The sequence below is a fragment of the Poromitra crassiceps genome (assembly GCF_964638095.1).
Source record: "Poromitra crassiceps genome assembly, chromosome: 19".
Lineage (NCBI taxonomy): Eukaryota > Metazoa > Chordata > Actinopteri > Beryciformes > Melamphaidae > Poromitra > Poromitra crassiceps.
This window is the reverse complement of record NC_139646.1, coordinates 1,629,396-1,654,878: the sequence shown is the minus strand read 5'-3', so window position 1 is coordinate 1,654,878 and position 25,483 is coordinate 1,629,396. Positions and strand designations below refer to the sequence as shown.

Here is a 25,483-nt window from a genome sequence, read left to right as displayed (position 1 = left end):
GGAGAGTACGGCCTATACGGCTTGGAAATAAAATAAAAAATAGTACTTAATCTTTACATTTCATTAAATGAACAAAACGTTCAAACCTGCAGTCTCACACCAACTGCCACCATTGCAGTAGGATTTACCAATATGAGACATTCCAATCAAAAAAAAAAAAATTAAGATCCTTGAATTACTGAATGAAAACAGCTTGATCAATTTTGTTTAGATTCTGTGTGTGTGTGTCTTTGGATTTTAATGCATTGTTGTGCAGATAAGTACATCGATGTAACATACAAACTGTAGTTTATACTTGTTCATTTAGGTTGCTCGTGCCTTTTTGGCTAAATAACATGTATCATTACTTGACCAGCAGATGGCAAGATAGAGTTTTGTTTACACAGGTAAATCTGGATTCTCTCATGTTCTGGCATCTCGATCAGAATGATCCTATCTGATTATTTTTTATACCGACTCAAAATCAGCAATGTCAGTCTGATCCTCTGGATTGCAACAATGGGGGGACCCCTGCTTGCTATGCCCCTTGTGTTTGGCACTCCCAACAGAATCAGAATCTCCCACACCCCCAGCCCCTCTCTCTCTCTCTCTCTCTCTCTCTCTTTCTCTCTTTCTTTCTCTCTCTCTCTCTCTAATGGCTTCTGCGATGATGGCAGGCGATGAAGGCAGGAGACACCAACCATGATGGGGAGATGGACTTTGAGGAGTTCACCCAGTATCTTCGTAGCAATGAGAAACAGCTGAGACTCATGTTCCGCAGTCTGGACAGGAACAATGACGGTGGGTAGCAAACCCACGAAACACACCTGATAGAAGTGATGGCACTTTGAAACTTGATAGATTGAGAGACTTTGAACATTTCTCAATACTATTGTTTTCTGTCTTTTCCTCTGTCTTTTACTGTGTGTGAATGGCAACTATTTGCAGGTGAGATAGATGCGTTGGAGATCCAGCACTCTCTACACACGGTCGGCGTGGACGTCACTCTAGAGGACGCCACCAGGATATTGCAAAGGTGTGTTATCAGTGTTCTGATGTCTCATGGTCTCACACACATGAGGATCTGATGTAAGTGTCCCTTATGCCAGTGGTTGTCAAATCGTTTCACATCAAGGACCCCTACGTACACTAGGGTTGTCAAAAATAATCGATTATAAGATGCATCGCGATGCGGACGTGCACGATTCTGCATCGATTCACAAATATCAAAAATCGATTATTATTATTTTTTATTTTTTTTATTTTTTTTATAATCAAATAAAATATAATGGAAGTACATGCAGTTGTTTATTTTAATTATGGATCATAATACAATGCAATTCCAAATGCACTTTTATTTTAAAAGTAGCCACACAGTGAGAAAAAAGAAAGTGAGAAAAAATAAATCATGTATTGCGGAAAAAAGTGATGCATCGATTTAAGATGCATCGAGATGCATCAAGATGCATCGATAATCATAATAGAATCGAATCGTAGCTCTCTGAATCGTAATCGAAACGAATCGTGAGGCCAGCGAAGATTCACAGCCCTAACGTACACTGATACAAATTCAACCACAGACCCCCCCCCCCATTTGATGAGATTTCGTCCCAGGGCCCACAACTGATATGATAAGATGTTTGATTTGAGATGTCTTATTACAGAAGGTGAACATGAATCACCTCCGGGCTAACGTTAACAAAAATGTCGTCTTTCTGTGTTGTTGGGTGGCTGAATCGAAGGAGTAATGCTCCAACTTGAAATGTTATTGCATACCAGCTGCCACTGCCAGCCAAAAAAACAACAACGAAAACAATTGTGTGTGAATCCACTGATACATGCCATGGTTGTCTGCCGCTGGCGAGGCAGAACTTTAGATCACATGACACAAAACTCATCTGTTAAGTCTTTGTATTTCAAGTCTTGTAGCCTACAATGTAGTGATTCCCAACCAGGGGTACGTGTACCCCTAGGGGTACTTGAGCAGCTTGCAGGGGGTACTTGGAAAGATTGGGATTACAATGTATTTCCAAAATGATAAAAACTGATTGAAAACTGAACCAATTGAAAACTGTCAAAATTGTATTAAAGAGGAGTCATTCAAATTATTTTCATTTAATGAGATGTGTTAGAGAGGCCTACTAAAAGTTTAATATAAGTTTAATATAACAACTTTAGGAGAATTATGGAAACACATGAGTGAGGGGGTACTATCGGCATGGTAAAACAGCTCAAGGGGTACATAACACAAAAATGGTTGGGAACCACTGGCCTACATGGCCATTCAGGACATAGTTATATGCATCTAAAGATGTATACACCCTCTTTACTATATACACTTGGTTTCTCTATCAGCGTGCCATTCATCCACAGTATATCATCCCTTCTTTGAGTATGTGTGTAGGAGTTGGCCCATCTGCTTAATATGAACCCTTTCAGTTAACACTCACGGTCCCGTAGAGTGAGTGGCTCTAACGTTACATATTCAGAGAAACTCCTATTTTCTTCAGCCATTGTAAAAAAAAAAAGCCAACAAAGATTGCTAGCCAGCGTTCGCTAACGTGTTCCCGGGGTTACTTTCTACCTCCACCTGCGCTCCGCTCTCCAAAAACCTCATCAACTTCAACTTCAACTTCAACTTCAACTTCAACTTCAACTTCAACTTCAACTTCAACTTCAACTTCAACTTCAACTTCAACTTCAACTTCAACTTCAACTTCAACTTCAACTTCAACTTTATTGATATCCCAAAGGAAATTTGGTTTGCAGCAGGCATGTGGACATATAGTACAAAAACGTCAACATCATCAGACATCAGGTGACACAGAGACACACACTCCAGGAGTGATCGAGTTCAAGTCAAAAATGAGGGCATTGCCTCCATAAAGCAGCAACAATAGATAGTAAATAGTAAATAGTGCAACATAAATTTTACATCAGTCAACGTGATAAGAATACTTTGCACTGCAAAATAAATATGTAACAGAAATAGTAAAAATAGTAGAGATAAAAAACATAAGAGTGCATAGACCCAGGGGGAAATAGGGATTCCATAATCCTACCCTAGCAGATTGAGCCTGTCGATAGCAACAGGGATGAAGGAGGCTCATTCTAAAACGGCGGCCAGAGGGGAGGAGGTCAAGGAGGTCAAACTCCTGATAGAGTGGATGGTCAGGACAGTCTAGAATAAGTTTGGCCTTATTCCTCCTTACCCGCTGAAAGTAGATGTCCTGAAGCTGGGCTTGCTGCACGCCAATCACCTTACTGGCTGCTTTGACAAGCCTTGCCAGACTATTTCTGCTGGACAGTGTGAGGCAGCCAAACCAGGCCACACAACAGTAGGTGAGAACAGATTCAACGAAGCATTGATAAAACATAATCATTAGAACATCACAGACTTTAAATGTGTTCAGTTTTCTTCAAAAGAACAGGCGCTGCTGGACCTTTTTGCAGACAGCACCAGTGTTTGTTTCAAAGCTCCGTTTGTTGTCTATAATAGTACCTAAGTATTTGTACTCTGGGACGATCTCAACTTCCATATCCTGAATGGTGGTATGAGAATTAACAGGTTGAGATTTACGGAAATCAATGATCATATCTTTGGTCTTCGAAACATTGATTGACAAGAAGGTGTCGTTACACCAAGATATGAAATGGTCCACTATAGGACCATGCTCAGTCTCATTGTCATTTAAAAGACTTACAATGACTGAGTCATCGGCAAACTTCAGGATATGCCTCTTCTCATAGAGAAGTGAGTGTATAAGATAAAGAACAGTGAGGAGAGGACACGGCCTTGGGGGGAACCAGTGGAGGAGAATACGCCATTAACCCTCACACACTGTGACCTGTCTGTCAGGAAGTCCACAATCCAGCCAATAAGATTTGGGTTCAGATTAAAATGAGAAATAAGTTTCTCTGCCAGGAGATAAGGCTGGATGGTGTTGAATGCAGACGAGAAATCAATAAATAAGAGCCTTCAACCTGCTTCAGTATCTCCTGCTTTACCAGCTTCTCAAAGACTTTCATCACCAGAGAGGTGAGAGCTATAGGTCCAAAGTCATTTAGGACTTTAGGGTTTTTGTTTTTTGCCACCGGGACGACGGTGTTTAGTAATAGTGAATAGTGAAAACCGTCTATTGGCCTCTGCATGGATAGGCTGGTGAGACGCTCATCCTCCTGGCCTGAAACAAGCCTGCTGATAGGCTGATGAGACGCTCATCCTCCTGGCCTGAAACAAGCCTGCTGATAGGCTGATGAGAGGCTCATCCTCCTGGCCTGAAACAAGCCTGCTCAGTCGTTCAGAAATCAAATGTAAAGCAACAAGCAGTGGAGTTGCTCCATCACCAGCTTCCTCTATTTCATCTTCTTGTTTTGTTCACATTCATGAGCCTCCTACACTTTGCAATATATCTCTGTATCTAAAGTGCTTCCTGTGCTTCCTGGACTCCTCCTCCTTCAGAGCTCTGTATCTAAAGTGCTTCCTGGACTCCTCCTCCTTCAGAGCTCTGTATCTAAAGTGCTTCCTGTGCTTCCTGGACTCCTCCTCCTTCAGAGCTCTGTATCTAAAGTGCTTCCTGTGCTTCCTGGACTCCTCCTCCTTCAGAGCTCTGTTTCTGCCCAGTTGCTCGAGTCAGCACTTCACTTTTAACATGTATGTCTTCAAACTCTTCAAACTCAATTCTAGTCTCAGGTCAAATCGGAAACAACTTCTCACACATGCGAGTTAATCATTGTTCCTAACATCTCAAACGTTGTGTTTTGATTTGATTTGATTTGATTTTGTTTATTCATACACACAAAAAATTTCACAATACAAATAGCTTCATATACAACAATGATCAGTGTGTACAAAAGGGTACCCCAAGGAAGCTACTAAAAGCTTCATAGTGATTCTACATAGTGATTCTACTTTCTACTCTGGGATTTAGAATGTGTGTGTGTGTGTGTGTGTGTGTGTGTGTGTGTGTGTGTGTGTGTGTGTGTGTGTGTGTGTGTGCGTGTGCGTGTGCGTGTGCGTGTGCGTGTGCGTGTGTGTGTGTGTGTGTGTGTGTCACCCAGTATGGACAAGGATGGCACCATGACCATTGACTGGAATGAGTGGCGGGACCACTTCCTGTTTAACTCTCTCTATAACATGGAGGATGTGGCACGCCACTGGAAACGCTCCATGGTGAACACACACACACACACACACACACACACACACACACACACACACACACACACACACACACACACACACACACACACACACACACACACACACACACACACACACACACACTCTCTCTCTCTCTCTCTCTCTCCCTCTCTGAACAAGGAAGCACATTATGCATGTTCTGACAGTGCTGAGAGCATAGCATGTTTTAGTGCTCAGAGCATTGAGCTGCAGCCGAGCACGTTTCACAAACATCTGTTAAGTGATGCTCACCAAACAAGTAGAGATTTGGTGCAGTCCCACAGCGCATTCATGGCGATGAGGTCATTTTTGCTGAATACACAAAGAGGATCATGGGAACTGTGTAGAAAATGTGCCTTTTAAGTATCAAGTCAAGAGTCATGATTAAGATTCAAGATTGATTTTAATAGCCATTGTAGAGTAATCATATTCAGTGTTGGGCAAGTTACTTTCAAAATGTAATATACTACATATTACTACCGTAGTTACTTTCATTTGAAAGTAATGAGTTACTTTACAATAGTACTGTCTGTGTACTAGAGTAACTTGCTACTTACACTACTTTTGCATTACTTTCACCAAAATAACAGCAGTAGCAGAATGACATCGTCTTGAAGTCAGTGTAAACCGTCCAAAATTCTAAATGTTATCCTTTTCCTTTGTGATTGTCATCTATAGTGGTTATTTGCATAAAAACACACAATTTCATTAGGACATTATTGTGTCTTCATTTTATACAAGTGTCTCTCCTCTGACTGATAGACCCAAACTCCTTTCCTCCTCCTCTCCTTACCATCACCATCTCCTCACCTCTCTCCCTCTGTGGCTCCATTAGATGTTGGACATAGGTGAGCAGCTGACAGTCCCGGATGAGTTTTCAGAGCAGGAGAAGAAATCTGGCATCGTGTGGCGGCATTTGATGGCGGGGGCCATGGCCGGGTCCGTATCGCGAACTGGGACAGCTCCCTTGGACCGCCTCAAAGTCTTCCTCCAGGTCAGTCGCAGACTCTGTGATGATCTCAGCTCTCAAACCAGCCTGACCACACTCAAACAAATGAGCATTCATCTACATTACTCATGTTTATGTCTGAACGTTGTCCCGGGGGCCACTTTTGTGAAATGATAGAAGGCCAGGGGCCAGTTAATAAACAATCAATATACATTTTTCTGTAGCGGATTGTAGGTTTTTGGGGTGTCAGCCGGAGTTTAGTCTGACAATGTTGTGCACACCGGATAGTTAGTTAGGTTAAGTACATACAGAAGTGCCTGGGTAGCGAGCAGACGGCGGTATTTGACAATTTAGCAGCTAAATCATAGATTATTGAAAGATATTCCATATTCCAGACTGAAATGCTCCTGCCCAAAAGTATTGGGCAGGAGCATTGGCCAGAATGACATGAACATTTGGACACTTATTCAGCAGGTATCTTGCATGTTGCGTTCAGGTGCACTGTAAAAAAAAATAAAAATAAAAATGCAATTCCATCGCAGGCCACATGTGGCCACAGACACAATTGTCCGCGCCTGCGGGTGGGAAGCCGGGCAAGGCTATGAGTCCTGGTCGCTGCACGAGCGCCTCCTCTGGTCAGTCGGGGGGCACCTGGGGGGAATAATGTGCTCCTCCACACACGCCACGTCCTCCCAGTGAAACTCATCGCTGTCGGGAAAAGGGGGAAATTTCCAAAAGAAAAAAGAGAGAGCTTGAAGATGGGCTTGATGAACCTTGGGCCCATGGAGAACCATTAGAAGTACCACATTGCACAAAGTCCTGCATCCATTTGACATGAACTTCTCTCCCTCTGCTCTCCCAGGTTCACGGCTCCAACTTTGTTAAAGGGAACGTGTTGAGGGGCTTTCAGACCATGTTGAAAGAGGGGGGACTGGGCTCACTGTGGAGAGGCAACGCCATCAATGTTCTTAAGATCGCCCCGGAGACTGCTATCAAGTTCACAGCTTACGAGAAGGTGCAGTAGACTGGAGACGTTTCTTTTGTTCCCCTCGGCTCATCTTCATCACCTCAATCGTTCTCTCACTCTCTCATGCTCCCTCTCTCTCTCTCTTGTCTCTCTCTCTCTCTCTCTCTCTCTCTCTCTCTCTCTCTCTCTCTCTCTCTCACACACCAATTTGTTTGATATTGTCATCTGCACATCATCGATCTATTCCCCCGGTAGCTTTTCAGCCCACCCCTCCCTTTCTTTCATTTCATCTCTCACATTTGCTTTTAAAATGAAAATGTTTCCAAAGTTGTCAAAACATTATCGCCCCCCCGTTTCTCCATAACTCTGTGTAGATCAAGCATGTGATGCGTGGCAGTAAAGAGGCAGGAAGTCTGAAGATACATGAGAGGTTTGTTGCCGGCTCATTGGCTGGAGCCACAGCTCAGACAGCCATCTATCCAATGGAGGTAATACCAGGGTAACACATATACACGCGCACGCACGCACGCACACACACACACACACACACACACACACACACACACACACACACACACACACACACACACACACACACACACACACACACAAAACAGTATAAAGAAACTGCTCTTTCTGGTTGGGACTGAACTCTTTTTGGTTTCTTCTCCCTTTGTCTCCGTCATCCGATCACTGACCCCCCCCCTCCTTTGATCTCTCCTCCTCCTTCTCCTCCAAGGTGCTGAAAACCCGTCTCACCTTAAGGAAGACGGGCCAGTACTCTGGAGTAGCAGACTGTGCCAAGCAGATCCTACAGAGGGAAGGTGTCACGGCCTTCTACAAGGGCTACATACCCAACATGTTGGGCATCATCCCTTATGCTGGCATCGACCTGGCTGTCTACGAGGTCAGAGGGACACACACACACACACACACACACACACACACACACACACACACACACACACACACACACACACACACATCTCTACACATTCAGCGCACACCTCCAGGCTTTTCACCTCCTTTTCGCTCTGTGCTCCTCCCTCTGTGCTCCAGACCCTAAAGAATACTTGGCTGCAGAGGAACAGAGGTCTAGTTGACCCAGGAGTCCTGGTGCTTGTGTGCTGCGGCACCATCTCCAGCACCTGTGGACAGCTGGCCAGTTACCCACTGGCGCTGATCCGTACCCGCATGCAGGCACAAGGTGAGAATATGTATGCTCATGTGCTGGGGGGAAAGTCAGAAGAACCCAGAAGACATCATGCCTGCCCTATAGAGAGGTCCAGTAACGAGTCCGGAAATCATCGATGCTAACAGCCCTGGTTCTTCACAGTTTTCGCCTATGGGAGTTTTGAATGGGTTTTTGGCGCGATGCTTCTAATAATCTCTCTGGGCAACGCTGGCTTAATCAAACGCGAACCAGTGTTTAGTAACATCATCTTCACACATGAAGACCACTTTTATGAGTTTTGAAGCTTTTATGTGCCGTTAAAAGGGTGGCTAGCTAGCAAACGGCTAAATGAGACTACAATGTCGACGCGGATATTATACGTCATCACGAGTGAACGCGGAAATTCTTTCTCTCGCACCTTCGCGTGGACTCCTATGCGACACTGTGTGTAGTTCTGGATTAGCTTAGCACGAGCTTTTTACTTCTAGGGCTCGCATTTACGCTACAAAACTCATGAAAGTGGTCCTCATGTGTGAAGATTATCCCGCTGAACCTTGGTTCGCGTTTGATTAAACTTGCGTTGCCCACAGACATTATTTGAAGCATCGCGCCGAAAACCCATTCAAAAATCCCATAGACAGAAACAGTGAAGAACCAGGAAGTTCGGGACTTCCGCATTCAGCCTACAAACCGCCTGCTCTTATGACATCACTGATGATGTCACAATGTCTATGACATCATCAGTGATGTCACAATGCACAATTATTGCTCAAGTGACGTCACCAAAAAGAAGAAGATCACTTCCCTTTGAGTGACATCACTTCCGGGACAAAAACACACAATATGCTGATAGAAAGTATCAATATGTAAAAAGAAGCTGCAAAAACAAAGAAGAAATGACATGACATCAGTGCAGAAAGCGATTCCAATCCTTGGGGACTGCAGGCTTTTGGTGAACCAAATGTAAACATTGCTTTTGCACTTTGTCAGCCTGTCATGATGTTAAGCCGTGTTGCGTTACTTTGCAGATTGTAAAATGAACTGCGTGTACAGGTGAGAGACGAATGTGTTGGAGCTGATCCTTCTCTCTCTCTTCCCTCAGCCTCAGTGAAGGGCGGCCCGCAGCTGTCCATGCTGCGCATCTTTCAGAACATTGTAATGCAGGAGGGCGTGACTGGACTTTACCGGGGAATCGTCCCCAACATGCTGAAAGTCATCCCTGCTGTCAGCATGTCCTACGTGGTCTACGAATACACAAGGAAGGTCCTGGGGGTGGGAGTGGAGGACAGGGAGGGGGGGACAGCGAAGGGGGAAAAGGGATAGATAGGGTTATGGGATTGGAGTGGTGTGGTGTGGTGTGGTGTGGTGTGAGGACTCGCATCTAAGCACATTCAAATATGTTGGGAATGCATGAGGCCTTGGATTTTTCTGGGACCATGGCTATGACTGACTGTGATGCAACTCCTATGAACATCAACATCTGAGTTTGCAGAATGTAGGGAGGATGGGAAAGAAAGGAATCCATGGAACAACAGGTCTTTTATCGTCACATAGGATCCAAGTACCGTAGTGTGTAATCTGATGTGGAAGCTTGACGTTTGGATATCTTCACCTGGACTGGCAGCTGCTATGATGAGTGTTACCTGTAACCTGTGATACAGTACATTGCATGCAAAGCATGCCAACAGTTGATTTAGGTGAAAGCTAACCAACTAGCTCCCCTGCTTCTTCTGTGCTTCTGGACTTGCTTGAACTTGCTTGAGAACCAAGTGATAAAAGGTGATGCGTGTGACCAAATTTGGAAAACCATGTTACATTCCTACAATCCTGAACAATATACACAATAAGAAATTACACCTTTTTCTCCCGTACATCATTAGGTCGCGCATAGAGAACGCTTTGGATTGACAGGAGGCGGTTCCATCTCAATTTCTTCATCTCAGGATGAAGGAACCTGCGGCAGCTCCTCTCCTCTGGTCTCCAGTGATGGGATTATAGAGTCATGAAGTCCGAAGTGACATGCCTTTAACAAATGTTATGAACAAGCGTGCCTACGAACAACAGACTGTTGCTGATCTCGGCTCTCGAATGAATGATCCATGGACACAGCCGGAACGGTGAAAGAATATGAGGAGAGAGAGCTTCTGTCTCCTGAAAGGATTACTAGGCTGCTGCCAAAAGCACCAGAGAGGACTTCAGACTTTACAGGACAGGAGTGAAATGGTCAAAGCCATCTGGTGTTGGGGAAACTACTGTATGCTTGGAGGAATCATTGAAACTTCTCTTTGCACCGTGTTTATTTCTGATTCTACAAAGAGTGTTCTACACACAATGAAAGATGTGTCTGTGTGTTTGTTTGTGTTCTACAGAAGGTTACATTTGAAAAGGCCACATAACCATACTGTATGTGTGCACAACATACATGTTCAAAACAGTTTGAACTTTAATTGTGTCTATATGAATCCCCTGATGCCAATGAACAATTTGATTTGATCATAATATCTGACCTATTGAATATAAATTAATGCATGGTGCTGCTGCTGCTGCCTTGAATTAAAATGCCACGAAGCTTTCCTCTTGTGTTTTATGCTTGTTTAACTTGACATAATATAGAGAAGTAGCTTAAAGAAAATGGAAAACATTACATTCATATGTCATAAATGAGAGCATTGATTGACCGCCACACTACACAGCTCAGCAATAAGTTACACTTCTCCGCCCTTTTGCCTTTTTCTTTAACTGCCCTTGCCCTTATGGAGGTTGTGGATATAGTGGCAGCTATTAGGATTTGTCCCGTCAACATTAGGCTACTGGTGGAATAATGATTCACTTTCCTGAGTTTCCCGGATCAATAATTTGCTCTTTTTTTAATCTGATCTTTCCAGAACATGCAGATTTAAGGATGCCCCAAACGATTTTTCCATCCAAGCCACTGGTGCAACCATAATCAATGGAAAAGGGGGCACCCAAGATGCAGCAGCAGCAGAAATGATCAGTAGCCTATATGATCGATCAACTCGTTAAGAAGGCTATATAGAGGGGCGTGTCAAAGGTCCCTCAGATTTTGTTATTTGAATGAGGGCAGGTTGCCAACACCGGCGTGGTGGTGAGTGTGTGGGGTTAGAAATCACGCATACCCGCCTCACGACACGCTCTCATTTCCTTTCTCGTGTTCCCGCTTCTGCGCAACCCGACCCGGGCCGGCCAGACCTAGCCTAGCCTGCCCCCTGTGTGTACCCCGTGTGAGCAGCATGTCTGAATACGCTAACGGGGCCGGTGGCGGTGCTGGAGTAAAAAAAGACGCCTTTGCAGATGCTGTACAGCGAGCCAGACAGGTAACTCAACGGTTACAGAGAGGGTGGTGGGCCATACTCCGGGCAGCTAATTAACGTTAGCCGGTGGGAATAACGTTACTTATACATTACACACTAGCTAACGTTAGCTTGCCAGCAAGCTTGGCCGCGCTTCACGTTAGCCCTTAGCTAACCAGTAGCTAGGACCTAGTTAGCTAACCGCTAGCTAGCGTTTAGCTAGTAGTAGTAGCCAGGCCATTCATTAGGTTAGCTAACGTTAGCTTGTTGCGATATTACCGAATCGATGGAATGGACGGAACAGCATAACTTTGTTATAACCGTCGACAAATTGCATCAATCTTGCGTAAATAAACTAGATTAACGTTACTTGTCGACACCCGACCGACATCGCTAGATTAACTCGCGCTAACGCTAGGTCGTCCAAGTTGGAATGGGTAACATGCTATATGGAGTTTCTCCCCTCTGACCCTTAATGTATTTACATAATATGTGAACGGTTTAGCAAACTTGCGTGATCAATGGCAATTCCAATACATCGTGACGAGGAAACTCGACTGACTGACCAACAACAGACCACAAACTGTCGAAGGTTACTTAGCGTTAGTCTTGTGGGGACTTGGGAGATTGTCCCTTGACTGTATCTCTCGTGGTCAATGTTATTTGATTTGGATTTGATTTACAAATCCAGTGTTCTTGTCTTTCCAGATTGCAGCAAAGATTGGTGGGGATGCTGTGCCCCCAATGAGCAATAACGGAGGAGCAGAGAGCTACCCATTCCCACCACAGAAACGATCACTGGAAGATGCAGGTTGGAAGTCAATACAAATCAATCAAGTCAAACATTTTTACACATTATTTTTGCTCATTGCAAGATTTACCTAGTCTTTTCTTGTTTTCAGATCAACCAGATGCTAAGAAGTTAGCACCACAGAGCGACAGAGATTCTGCAATGTGTAGGTTAAATATAATACAGCTCCTAAAGCTAGCACACACTCTTGGCTCATTTTCCATCAGTAACCAAATTTTCTTCCTTTTGCAGCCATTGGAGCTCAGCTGGCTGCCCTGTCCCAACAAAGGTAGGTGTGTGTGTTGTGTGTGTGTGTGTTTTCTTTCTTTCTTTTACATAAACACTTCCGTGCTCATGCTTTTGACACTGCGATAAGGAACTCGGTACATCTTTGTGTCTTACTCTTACCCCTATGCAGTGTTGCCAGGCCGTCCGCAATGACAGAAGAGTACAGGGTGCCTGATAGCATGGTCGGCCTCAGTGAGTACATGCACACACATTTCCCAGACCATATGTTTGAAATGGTGTGTATTCCAAAACCTAACACGGTTTTCTCTTTGTCATCTTCAGTCATTGGCCGAGGAGGAGAGCAGATTAACAAATTACAACAGGATTCTGGCTGCAAGGTCCAGATTGCACCTGGTGAGTTAAATGTGCTAACATCTGATTGGTTGAATCAACAAGTGTAATATTAGTACATGTCCTTGCATTGACACTTGAGTATGTTTGTTTGTATGGATTTATTCCCAGACAGTGGGGGTCAGCCAGAAAGGAGTGTTTCTCTGACGGGATCAATGGATTCCATACAGTAAGTTGGTGTTCATGGTAACAGTTAACGGCTGCGATATACTTCTGTGCCAGCCTCAACTTGGAGCCTTGCCGGCGGCAGCTAGTCCTGTATACTCCAACGTCAGCTTGAGAGGGGTCACAGGGAAGTCCCCAGCAAAACGAGTAAAATTGTGTGATTTTTCACTAGGATTTCAATGACTAGAAGTTAGTCCAAGGAGAGAATGTAGTGCATATACTTGGTAATAGCTTTCACTCTCTCCTGTTATCTCCCCATCTACATTATATTATACTCACGCTGCTCACGTCATTTGCATTGATGAGTCACATTTCCGAGGAGCTGCACGCAGGCTGCGCCGGCAGGGGTTTGACGCAGAATTATATTTAGGCCTTAACAGTGTATTTCTCAATTTCCAAACTTAACTTCTCTGGTCAACTCATTTTCTCTATTGCTAGTCTTCTAACCTTTTGTTCAGACTGCATGCTGCACCATTTACAAGTCACTGGAAGTCCAGTCATTTTCTATGGAGCTGAGCTACCAGTCAACAAGCTTGTCGACAACCAGCTTGTTGGCCGTCAACAACCACTCTGATTTGTGTGCTTCCTTGTTTTCCACTTTCATTCCTAGCAAGTGCAAAATGGGTGAGAATTTTATCGCAGCCACTCAAAGCTCCCAAATTATTAATTATTTAAAATGAATTTTTAAACTACAGGAACAAATGTCTCAAAAGTTGCTTTGGTGAATACCTTAATTAGCGCTTGCCAGTTCACAATTTCAAAACAACGATATGACAGGCAGTACCAGAGCAGCAAAGAATACATGATTTGCCTGTTCAAAACTTTTGTAGCATCACAAGCCTTTTGCACCGTCCATATTCAGGGCATACAGACTTTGTTGATGGGTCACTTTTATACTGGCTGCTGGTCATTGGGTTCCTCAATCATTTTCTCACCTTTTCATTTCCGTTTGCCCCAGGAAAGCGAAGAGGTTTCTAGACGAGATCGTGTCAAGGGGTCGTGGCCCTCCTCCCTCTTTCCGGGACCATGAGTCGACCAATGGGCAGGCAGGTTCCATGCAGGAGATGATGATCCCTGCAGGCAAGGCCGGCCTCATTATTGGCAAAGGAGGAGAGACCATCAAACAGCTGCAGGTGAGACGCACGTGTTCTGGAGCTGTAACACTGGACTGATGATCACTTGATCGTTAACAGTGGTAGGGTTTCCGTTAGCCAGTAATTAGGGATGCAGCGGTATACCGTTTGAAGGTATACCGCGGTTTGAAAACGTCACGTTATCAAAACAACTAAAATTTGCCGTCATACCTTCCCCACAGTATCAGCTGTTTCCCCAAAACAAAGTGCCCAGGTCGCTTGCAGAGTGCAGCTTACGCGGCCCCTCCCCCTGGCTGCATGCCTACCTAGACTAGAGCACAGTAGAGAGGAGCCGCAAGGACCCCCCTGAACTTTCCCCCATCTGAAAAGACGACGTCGGCTGTATGGGAATATTTCGGCTTTTGTAAAAACGCAAATGGTCCGCAACACCGTGAAACCGTGGTATTTTTGTCCAAGGTTATCATACCGTCAAAAACTCATACCGTTGCATCCCTACCAGTAATTACCGGTACTGTTTTTTTTAACCAGTAAAATTAATCCAAATCTGGCGGTCACAAAGTCCTGTTGAGTTGTATTAAAATAGGCTCAAATACATTTCCACACATCCCCTTCTATTAAATAGCCTAAATGAATATTTTTATGATGTGCATGTTATAGTAGGCTACTGTATGTTATGCGATGGACGAAACAACAAAACGTAATTCACAATTAGGATGCACGCACTCTTGATTGGATGCGTGCACGTTTCTCAGTCAGCAGCTCTGAGGTGGAGACTGTGGCTACCGCGCCTGCATACCGACATGCAGAGAGGAGAGAGAGCGAGACATGACAGTCAAGCCTTCAAAAGTATTTTCTGAAACCAAGCTGGTCTCATGTTGTTGATTAAAAGCAAACTACAGCTGATTGACACGCGGTGGTCCAACTCGCTTTCAGAACAGACAATAGGCAGCTTGACTCACAAGCTCAGCTGGGAATATTTGCTTAACTTTAAACTGATGGAAGAAATCAGAATCAGAAAGACTTTAATGATCCCCGGGGGGAAATTGGGAGAAGTTACAGTAGCTCGCTCACATAACACACATAGCATAAAATAAACAGTAGTAAATGCGATAGCAAATAAGCAGAATAAGAACACAACATAGCATAGAATAAACAGTATTAAATGCGATAGGAGCAAAATAAGTGGAATACGTCTAAGTAAGCAAAATACGTAGAGTAAGTATACCTTACGTGAAAATTGTCTTTATTACACACTGAACTTATATTATTCGGCTTGCCCTATACGTTACACGTGGCTCAGCCAGGCACTTTTTTCAGTTAGCCTATCGGCTGGCTCAGTCTCAGGGAGACTGAAAAGGTAAGAATAGGCTAGGCTATCATTGTTAGTTACCTGTAACCTTCATCTGAGAACTGAAAGCACTTGCCAGCGTTGAGCTCTATCTATATCCAGGGTTTATTTTTTATAGGTGGCGATGCTTTCTTTTTTCTCACTTGTCATCTCAAGACGACCACCTGCGAATTCCACTGTGGACTCCAAAATTCTGTGGAATGTGCGGGCCATTGTCTGAGCCTCAGTGTGTGTATCGGCATCGACGCTGCACGGCACGGAGAAATGAATTTCTCAACCCCCGAAGCTTGCATTTGGGGTCGTTCCTTTTGATTTACTGGTCATAGAAGCATGGACGGTTACTTAGTCAGTGCAGGGAATTTACTCCAATATTGAGATTATAGGCTATAGCCTGCCATCAATTGATTTTTAAGATCATTAAGCACAGATCAAATATTTGACCAGAGTTTATGCCATTTGTCCGGGAGACTGAAATCTGCCGGACATGGCAGAAGTGCTGTAATGACTTCTAGGTTGATTTACCATTATCGCGTAATGGGAATACCCAGCAGATGTTCTTTTGAGTGCAATGAGTGGAATAGCTCCCATACTTAAGGAGAGATGCTGTTGATCTGTCATGTGTCTATAATCAGTCTTATCTTGCCTCTCTATCTTCTGCAACTTCCCAGGAGCGAGCTGGAGTGAAGATGATTCTGATCCAAGATGGCTCCCAGCCACCCAACATGGATAAACCCCTACGCATCATCGGAGACCCCTACAAAGTGCAGGTACACTTGTGCACAGAGGAAATAGTCATTGTTGTTGTTTTGCCACTTGTTTGTCCTCCCACTCACAGTGTCTTCCATTCATGTCACTTTGTAGCAAGCAAAGGATATGGTCAATGAGATTCTGCGAGAGAGGGATCATGCCGGTTTCGGGGAAAGAAGTGAATATGGATCTAGGATGGGAGGAGGAGGAGGAGGAGGAGGAGGAGGCGGCGGTGGCGGGGGTGGTGGCATGGATGTAAGTACTGTAACTGTAAGTACTATATCGTTATATTTACTATGTTATACACAGAGTTCACAGCACAATAATTTCACACGTGATACTTGTACTACAGAGTGACAATAAAAATCTTGAATCTTGAAGTATCCTTCATGTGCATGTGTTTGCAGAATTGAAATCTGAAAAGCACTATTGGAGGTAATTGCCATAGAAAAGGTCATGTCCCTCACTTGGCTACGGACAAGATCAGCTTTCAGCAACATGACTCGCCTCCTGGCTAATTAATCTATAATGAATCCAGAGCGGCCGTTTACCTAGCAGTGTGACTGAGCAGCAGCCACATACGTACTTCAGAATCAGAAAGACTTTAATGATCCCCGGGGGGAAATTGGGACAAGTTACAGTTGCTCGTTCACATAACACACATAGCATAAAATAAAATACACAGTAGTAATGCGATAGTAAAATAAGCATTATTGAAATATCCATTTGAATTCTATAGGTGCCTGTGCCGCGCCACTCTGTGGGAGTTGTGATTGGCCGGAACGGGGAAATGATCAAGAAGATCCAGAACGATGCTGGAGTGAAGATACAGTTTAAACCTGGTGAGCATTATTAGGTGGTCCTAATATTTCTGAAACTTAAAATGCATTATATTTCATAGATAGTCTCTTTTCTCTCTTACAGTCTCTTTTCCTCATCTTGCTCTAAATTGTATTTATGTAAAGAACAATTGCATGTTAACATACCGTACATGTTTGTTGTCCAGAGTGACACGCATCAAAGATTGTATGAATCTTTGAGTCTGTTTCAAACCTACAGGCCAATAAATTTGTGGGGGGGAAAAACACCTAACCAAGAACAAATTGATACTTAAAACAAATTGAGCTTAAAATTGCTATATATCAATTACTATTCAACCTAGAAAGGTGTTTTTGGTGTCTAACCCTAGATTGTATACTGTTATATCTGTTAATACTATCTATATCTGTTAATATTTGTATCATTTTATGATATTTTATAAGCTTGGTATGTTTTAAACTCAGGCAATATTTGTTTGTCTGTTTATACTCTGTTAATACTGTTTGTATCTGTTAATACTATCTATATCTGTTAAAATCTGAATCCCTTTATAATATTTTGTACTCTCTTTAGATCCTTTATATTTTATTTCTTTGTCTTGTATATTTGTTCTTATCAATGTTAATGAGCACCAACCGCACCAAGGCAAATTCCTAGTATGTGAAAACATACCCTGGCAAATAAAAGAATAGATTCTTCTGACCCTAGATTTTATGGCTCAAGGAATACAACTGAATCAGTGAAATTGGCCTAAAAATAAGTGGATGTGCACATAACTACTCTACTGAGCAGCTAGAATTTGAACATGTCGGTAGTGCTATAGTTCCATGTCACTCAAACTTCAGCGGAGCTAGTCAAAACTCCCCGGCTGAATGTTACAGAAGAACTGTCAACATTTAGACTGTATGGATAGGAATTATTCTTCTCCTCTTCTTCCGTTCCCTCTTGACATTTTCTTTGGTACTGAATCTCTGTCCCCCCCCACACCCGGTTCTTTTGTCATCCCTCACAGATGATGGTGCAGGACCTGAGAAGATTGCCCACATTATGGGGCCTCCAGACAGATGTGAACATGCCGTCTCCATCATCAATGACCTGCTCCAGAGCGTCCGTGACCGAGAGGAGGGTGGCCATGGGGTAGGTACAGAGTGTAGAGAGGCAGGAGTTTGAGACTAAGTGCGTTTGTTCAATTGCCCACATTGAGTTTGCACAGGGCTTTCTACTGAGGAACATTGAAACCTGATGCGTGGTGTGCGTGTGCTTCCTCCCCAGGGACCCCCAGGTCCTCCAGGTGGAGGTGGAATGCCGCCTGGTGAGCGAGGCAGGGGTAGAGGCCAGGGGAACTGGGGTCCTCCGGGCGGAGGAGGAGAGATGACCTTCTCCATCCCCGCTCACAAATGCGGGCTTGTAATTGGCAGAGGGGGAGAGAATGTCAAGGCCATCAACCAACAGACGGGCGCATTTGTGGAGATATCACGTCAGCCGCCGCCAAACGGTGACCCCAACTTCAAAATGTTCATCATCCGGGGGTCTCCGCAACAGATCGACCATGCAAAGCAGCTGATAGAAGACAAGATAGAGGTACACATACATGTCTCACACAGCTTACCTCATAGGGCCCAAATCATTTTCAAGTTTTTTTTTATACTTGGCCTGTCATTCTTTATTACTTGATTTAGAATCACCTCTTAGTGTCACCTCTTGATTTGTATGCAATGCAGTACCGTAGTAGATTGAATAGTCTCTTCCCTCTCTTTGTCAGGGTCCGCTCTGTCCAGTGGGCCCTGGTCCGGGAGGTCCAGGAGGCCCAGGCGGTCCAATGGGTCCCTATAATCCCAACCCTTACAATGCAGGGCCTCCTGGTGGCCCTCCACAGTAAGTACAACACACAGAAAACATTTGATGCTAGGTTTTTGAAGCTTCCCTCTGATAAGAATGCTTGATATAATGAAGCACCTTATGTCTTTCATGTGCCTCATGACTCTCTCACCCCCTCTACAGTGGAGCGCCCCCTGGTGGTCACCAGTACAATCCTCAGGCTTGGGGAGGCGCCCCCGCCCCTGCCTACCAGCAGCAGTGGCAACAAGCCCCAGCTCCACATGACCCCAGTGAGTCCATTGCTTGTTATCTCTCTCATTATCTCTTGGAAACGGTAAAAAAAATATATATAAGTGGTCGAACCCCCCCCCCCCCCCATTTTCTTCATTTACTTGTTCATTGTTTCTCTCCTCTAGCCTGTTGACAGTCTTATCCTCATGGCCTTTTCTGTGGATTCCTCCCTCCCTAACTTGCCCCCATCCTAGGTAAGGCAGCAGCAGACCCAAACGCAGCATGGGCAGCCTACTATGCACAATACTACGGCCAGCAGCAGCCAGGGGGCGCTGTGGCCGGCCAGGCCCCAGCAGCAGCACCAGGGGAGCAGAGCCAAGCAGCGCAGGCCCCTGGGGGTCAGCCGGACTACACTAAGGCTTGGGAAGAGTACTACAAGAAAATGGGCATGGGTAAGTGGGATCTGCCCACACAGAATTTTGTCTGTACTTTTTAAATGTGGTTTGACTGGTTGACCTATGATGTTGCATTATGTGTTTTGGATGACTTTGCCAAGTGCATCTCGTACTCTAATGGCATGTGTGTGTGTGTGTGTGTGTGCTTGTGTGTTTGTGCGCTTGCAGCCCAGCCTGGTGCAGGGCAGCCTGGTGCAGCGGCAGCCCCAGGAACAGCAGCGCAGGCGGGAGGCGCGCCTGCAGCGGGAGGCCAGCAGGACTACAGTGCAGCCTGGGCTGAGTACTACAGACAGCAGGCTGCCTACTATGGACAACCTGGCCAGGCTGGCACGCCACAGCAGGGACAACAGGTAACACACACACACACAGTGTCCAAAATTAACTTGTCTGCCAAGTTACCCCCACTTCATTTTTTATTTAATTTTTTTATATATTTTATTTTAGACAAAGAATTAGGGAAGCAGTTCAGACAGTATCATTCCAAGACAGTGGTACAGAAACGTCTGTAGTCCCGGTACTCCCCTAATATTCAATTCACTTCATTTCTGACTTTAAGGCTCTTTGAATTACCACCGGATCGCTCAAACACATCCTCTGATGTACTGACCCAGTGGTAATTAAAAGAAAAAAAGTGAGTGCTAAAAACTGGCAATGATTTTGCCCCTGCACTGGACACAAGATACGTCTCCACGGCTTTGTGGTACACGCTCCACCAGGTGAGCCCCAGAACAAATAGTAAATTGAAAACATGCTCACCCACTTATGCAACGGAGATTTTTGTGTGTTCGTCTTCACACACCCCCCCCCCCCCCCCCCTTTTGGTGACCTCAGCCTGGTTGCATTCCTGTGTCCACATGTGGGAATACCATACGTTTTCAACTAATATTATGGCTAGATAGATAACCATCCAGGTGGCGGAGAAACATGTTTAGATCAGGGGTCTCCAACCTTTTTTAGGGTGAGAGGAGAGCTACTTGCTGCAACTGCCTATTTTGCATCTTCAGACAGTACAGAACCTCTCCTTGCAATGGTTTGTGCCTAACTGCACCTCTACTCTTTTGGTGATGATTGAATAAAGACTTGGCCAAGAGAGTCATTGCATCTTTAAACAAACCCCCATCTGTAAAAGGCGTTGTATTCTTTGCTAAAGGATGGGCCACTTTGAATGATGTTTCGGTGGTCCTTGGCTTTCTTCACTGGTGTTGTGAACAGTGATTATTGCCCCCGTTGCAAGCCCGCTTTCAACTCGCTAGATGGAGATAAGAGTTATAGGTAGGGATGTCAAGATATTTCGTCCCACGAAATTTTGCGATATCAAAACCTGACGATATGTGTCGTGGAGATGAAAAACTATATCGCGAGAAAAAGAACCTCTGAACATGCTGCACTGATGGGCTGGCACTGATCTGTATTCTCTCTCTATCTTTTTCATTGCTTTGCTTGAAATGGGGACTAAACCAACGCTCATTAAATAACCGACAAGATTAAATGCGCTATTTATAGACTAATGCATTCCCCTAGCTGGTGAAGTTTGCGCAACACTTATTCACGTTTCCCCGTGCGGTTATCCCCATGCGGACCGCGTGTTTCAGTGGATGACAGCAGGGCGCACTGGCTGTGTGTGTCTGCCTCTGCCTGGCAGAGGCACGGACGGACACTCTGACAGGGAGACCCGGCCGGTCCAAGTGGCAGGCGAGATGTCTCCCCTCATCTCTAAAGACTAGACCTAGTCTGAAATGAACTAGTTGTCGTGTCATTGTTTCCACGGGCACAACATGTCGTGTAAACAGTTAATCAATGCATTGCCTACAAATGAATCTCGCTCTGAATGCGTCTAATGTGCGCATAATAGGTTATCTGTCATTAGGCAATGCAGCTCTGTACTCACGTTGTGAAACAATTTCTCTGGCATGTGTTGGATTGGTAAAGAAAGAGTAACGTTAACTTGATACGTTTCAACTTTCAATCGTCAATTAACGCTGCGCAACGCTCAACATGCAGTGCAGTCAGAGAATTAATTGAAGAGGAATCATCCTCTTAGAGGATGACAATTAAATGTGAAGATAGTAGCCTACACAATACACAGCTCGTTGCCTGCATAAGTTATTTAAGATATAGATTGTATAGTTTATTTTTCTTTTACCATGCAACAAACGTTTAGTTTGTGACAGTGTGACACATTATATTGCAAGATAAGCCTTATCTTCCATGTTGTTTTCTAGTTATTATAATAACAATTTCCAACAACAGCATGTTTTGCATTTTGTGTATTTCAAATAAAAGACTATTTTTCCAGTCATATATTTTCATTATTCAAGTTTTGTAAAAAAATATTTATATATCGTATCGTTATCGTGAACCCAATATCGTGAATCGTATCGTGAACTGAGGGTATCGTGACACCCCTAGTTATAGGAGAGAGAGTTCGCTATACATGAGTGGGATTTAGTTTATGCATAAATTATCATTATTATTTTCACATTTTGGCTTTGTTTGGCGAGCTGCTTATTGACAGCAGTAGCTCGTGAGCTACCTGTTGGAGGAGACCCCTGGTTTAGATGCTACCACATTGTTTTGCTTTGATTTAATTGGCTCACGGTCAGATGGAGTGTACGTCAGCAGGGACAAAGTGTCTATATATAGCAAGCAAAGACCAAAAGCATTCAAATGTTTTCAAAAAGCGTCTTGACTATTGCTGATATACCTGCCAAAAGTAAATTTTACCAGCAGTTGGCACTTGGCAGCTATTAATCTTGGACCCTGCACATAACGTGTATTCATGTACTCGCAGCATAGTGGAAGCATTTGCACATTTTCAAACACAAAGCAAGACCGATTTAAAATCCAGCATGTTTGTGGTGTCTCATTTCAGCCCCAGTGAACTTGAGTGGCTCCGTCTTCTGTCTTGGATGATCTTGGAGGAGGAGGTGGAGGAGGGGGAGGGGGGGGGGGGGGGGGGGGTTGATGGTTCTCTGGACTTAAGGCTCTTTCTTTCATGTTTTGTTTTCCTCTGTTTTTGTTTTGTTTTCTATCAAGATTCTCCTTTGGCTTTAATCACAAAAGACCTTGATTTGCTCATCCACACCCAGTCATCTTCCATTCCCCACCTGTCCAGCAAAGCGTCAAATAACTACTTGGGTTAGCATTCAGTTTGTTCCTTCACTTCACTCACACCTTGTCACCACCACATCTGATGAAATGAACGTTTTTTTTTTTATGTGAAAGGGAAAGCATTTTCGCTTGTAAGCTAACGCAGCAGCATCTGTAACGTTACATGGACTCACATTTATGTAACCTTTGTTCTTTCTTTTCCCAATTTTCCTGAGGGCAAAAACTGTTGTCTAGCAGTATTTTGATTAGTACAAAAATGTATTGTTTGTAAAAAAAAAAATTATATATAGCAAGTGTTTTTTTTTTCTCTTAGAGCTTTTTTTTTTTTTTAACTTTATTTTGAAACATTCCCAGTGTTTTAAGTTGCAGGTGTTTTCTCCCTGCTAAAATGTTTAAATTTTAATTTTTGTTTTCCATATCTTAGTTTCACAAAGGGGCGCCGTGTGTATCCATCTGTATACAGTGTATGCTACTGAACAGAAAAATGTGTGCAAGATGGCTATCTTAAGGCACTATCGTACAGTATATGTTGATTCATGTGAGCGAGTGTGTGAAACTCATGGCCCTCTATTTCTATTCACAACTTTATTGTTGGAAGACCTTGGTTTATTTTGTTCCAATAGGTCATGTTATTGTATGCTGATTTTTTTAATGTTATTTTTTACTGCTTGTTTTTAAATACTAAACAATAAAAACGTTCAAATACAGTCATTTATTGTGTGGTCTTTGACAGCATTGTATTTCTTAGCTGCTTACTCTATGTAAGACCCATAACCGGGGCGCTGCGCACGCGGCGACTCGACAGAGGGGAGCAGATGGTCTTTTGGAATCTGTACATATTGCAACAAATGGATATGTATTATAATATTGAAGTGCCTTATTAGTTTTTCAAACTAGTAATGTTACTATAATTCTGAAGTGTGCCTTTATTACTACTCTCAAACTAGTAATGATGTGTAATAACCACTACTGCCTGATGTGAACCAAAGTGCCCGTCTGGGACATGTATTAAACTGATTGATTGATTCTAAGTCATATCAGTCTGTTAAAATATCAATGATATACTGTGAAAGCGATAACATACAATAATTGCCTTTGTGGTCACTATAGATAGGAGATAGGATGTCGCCTCTGCTGTGCCCGCCTTTGTTTTTAGTGATGTGCCCACCAGCCAATGGGAGACGTCCTCTACAGACTCAGCCAATCGGCAAGGCCTTGTCTCCAACATTAGAAAACGGTGCAGTAACCTCGCGTCACCAGGCTCTTCTCGGCGAGAAAGAGCCTGGCTCCCGCCCACAATTGATTTTGTCACCCTACTGGCTCCCGCCTAGAGCCCGCCCTAGACCGGATGGCAGCGTTTCTAGCTCGTCAACTTTCACGTTAACTTGACAATTTGACCCAAGTATCAGAATCCTCTTTCACCGTTTTGACCGGTGTGTCAGGCGGTGGTGGCGGAGATGCCATATTGCATAAACGTTTTGTTTTATGTAACGCTAGCTTTGTTTTGATCAGACTCTAGTTTAGGTAACATCACCGCGTCAAGCTAACGGGAACAAAGACGTTGTTAGGCGCATTGCCATCCGGTGTTAATTCTGGGTCCGGGGTTTACGCCCCCATGACAAAAAGCGGGGTGGAAGGTGCCCAGACTAACGGTGCAGTGGGAGATGGCGCCCAGCTCGAAAGAAAAGGACGATAAGAAACTGAAATCTAAAAGAAAGCATAAAGACAATGTCAAGCTTCTCACGCGTGGGAAGGTACGCGTGAACCCACAAAATGTGGCGTAGCGTAATGCACGAGCCGAGCGAAAGACACTTGAGGAGTCCTCAGTGCCTCTGCTCTGTAATGTTAGAGGCTAGCTTGCTAACTAGCTAACGCTAGGTAGATAACTCAAGATACAGTCGTAATAACCACGATTCTTGAGATGACTGATCGTGCGTGGCATGTGTAATTAATGTGACTAATTGTGAAAAACCTGCATTTCGTCGTTTCCAGCGCTGTTTATTGGTGTCTGTGGCTTAGTGAGGTAGATTACTAGTTAGCTAGCCAGGCTCAGAGACAGCGGAGTGCAACTGGATAATCTTAGCTTGTTAGCTTTGCGTAAAGCTAATGTTAATAAATAACGTTCCGTTACGCTCCCCCCTCTTTCCCTCTCCCTACCTCTTTCTGATGTGTGCTTTTAGTCCAGGCATTTTACGCAAATATGTGGGTCAACCTCACACTAATTGCAACAAAACCAAACTCAACTGATTTTGTATCCTCAATATGTCCTCAATGAAGTAAAAAAAGTGTTAAGGAAATGTATGAAGGGAAAGTTTTGAAAATGACCTAAATATGATGGTAGCCTATGGAAGCCTTTTTTTTTTTTTTTTTAATGTGCCATAAATCTCATCACTTATATCCTGTATGTGTTTTTTGCTTCAAGGAGAAAAATAAAAAAATAAAAAAAAATGTTAAAAAATAAATAAAAAAACGTTTTTGGTAGCATCATATGGGTCATTTTCAAAAATTTCCCTTCATACATTTCCTTAACACTTTTTTTCCTTCATTGAGGACATATTGAGGATACAAAATCAGTTGAGTTTGGTTTTGTTGCAATTAGTGTGAGGTCAAGTGACATTTTTACTGGACTATTTAGGTTCGTTACGTCTGTGACGTATTGGGGTGGTACACCATGCTAACGGAGGTGGTGTACTGCGGTCCGTGC

General features: G+C 43.8%; 2 protein-coding genes across 5 annotated transcripts; both read left to right on the top strand.

Moving 5' to 3' along the window:
* Positions 1-546: 546 nt before the first annotated feature.
* On the top strand, positions 547-9,574 carry slc25a23a (solute carrier family 25 member 23a; the record flags this gene model as incomplete). Its single annotated transcript, XM_083655259.1, has 9 exons — positions 547-780; positions 928-1,015; positions 5,041-5,152; positions 5,997-6,155; positions 6,973-7,125; positions 7,452-7,565; positions 7,817-7,984; positions 8,137-8,284; positions 9,354-9,574. The coding sequence occupies exons 1-9, from the start codon at positions 660-662 to the stop codon at positions 9,572-9,574; spliced, it is 1,284 nt and encodes a 427-aa protein (XP_083511385.1). The 5' UTR covers positions 547-659.
* A 1,918-nt stretch (positions 9,575-11,492) lies between these two features.
* LOC310793526 (far upstream element-binding protein 2-like) lies at positions 11,493-22,596 on the top strand. 4 transcript variants are annotated; one of them, XM_083655328.1, is made up of 18 exons: positions 11,493-11,586; positions 12,271-12,373; positions 12,465-12,518; positions 12,605-12,641; positions 12,771-12,832; positions 12,923-12,994; positions 13,103-13,160; positions 14,115-14,289; positions 16,267-16,365; positions 16,460-16,600; positions 17,085-17,187; positions 18,177-18,301; positions 18,437-18,745; positions 18,927-19,039; positions 19,166-19,272; positions 19,468-19,665; positions 19,837-20,018; positions 22,541-22,596. In XM_083655328.1, exons 1-18 carry the CDS (start codon positions 11,503-11,505, stop codon positions 22,547-22,549), a joined length of 2,031 nt encoding a protein of 676 aa, XP_083511454.1. In that variant the 5' UTR covers positions 11,493-11,502; the 3' UTR covers positions 22,550-22,596. The 4 variants fall into 4 exon arrangements, with proteins under 4 accessions (XP_083511454.1, XP_083511452.1, XP_083511453.1 ...); XM_083655326.1 differs by having other exon boundaries at positions 16,460-16,615; XM_083655327.1 differs by having other exon boundaries at positions 13,091-13,160.
* The last annotated feature ends 2,887 nt before the right edge of the window (positions 22,597-25,483 follow it).

Excerpts from the sequence above, each read along its gene's own strand:
- LOC310793526 (XM_083655326.1), top strand. The coding sequence starts at position 11,503 with ATGTCTGAATACGCTAACGGGGCCGGTGGCGGTGCTGGAGTAAAAAAA. Across the intron at positions 11,587-12,270 it reads CTGTACAGCGAGCCAGACAG|ATTGCAGCAAAGATTGGTGG; the intron begins GTAACTCAACGG and ends TTGTCTTTCCAG. Across the intron at positions 12,833-12,922 it reads TGATAGCATGGTCGGCCTCA|TCATTGGCCGAGGAGGAGAG; the intron begins GTGAGTACATGC and ends TGTCATCTTCAG.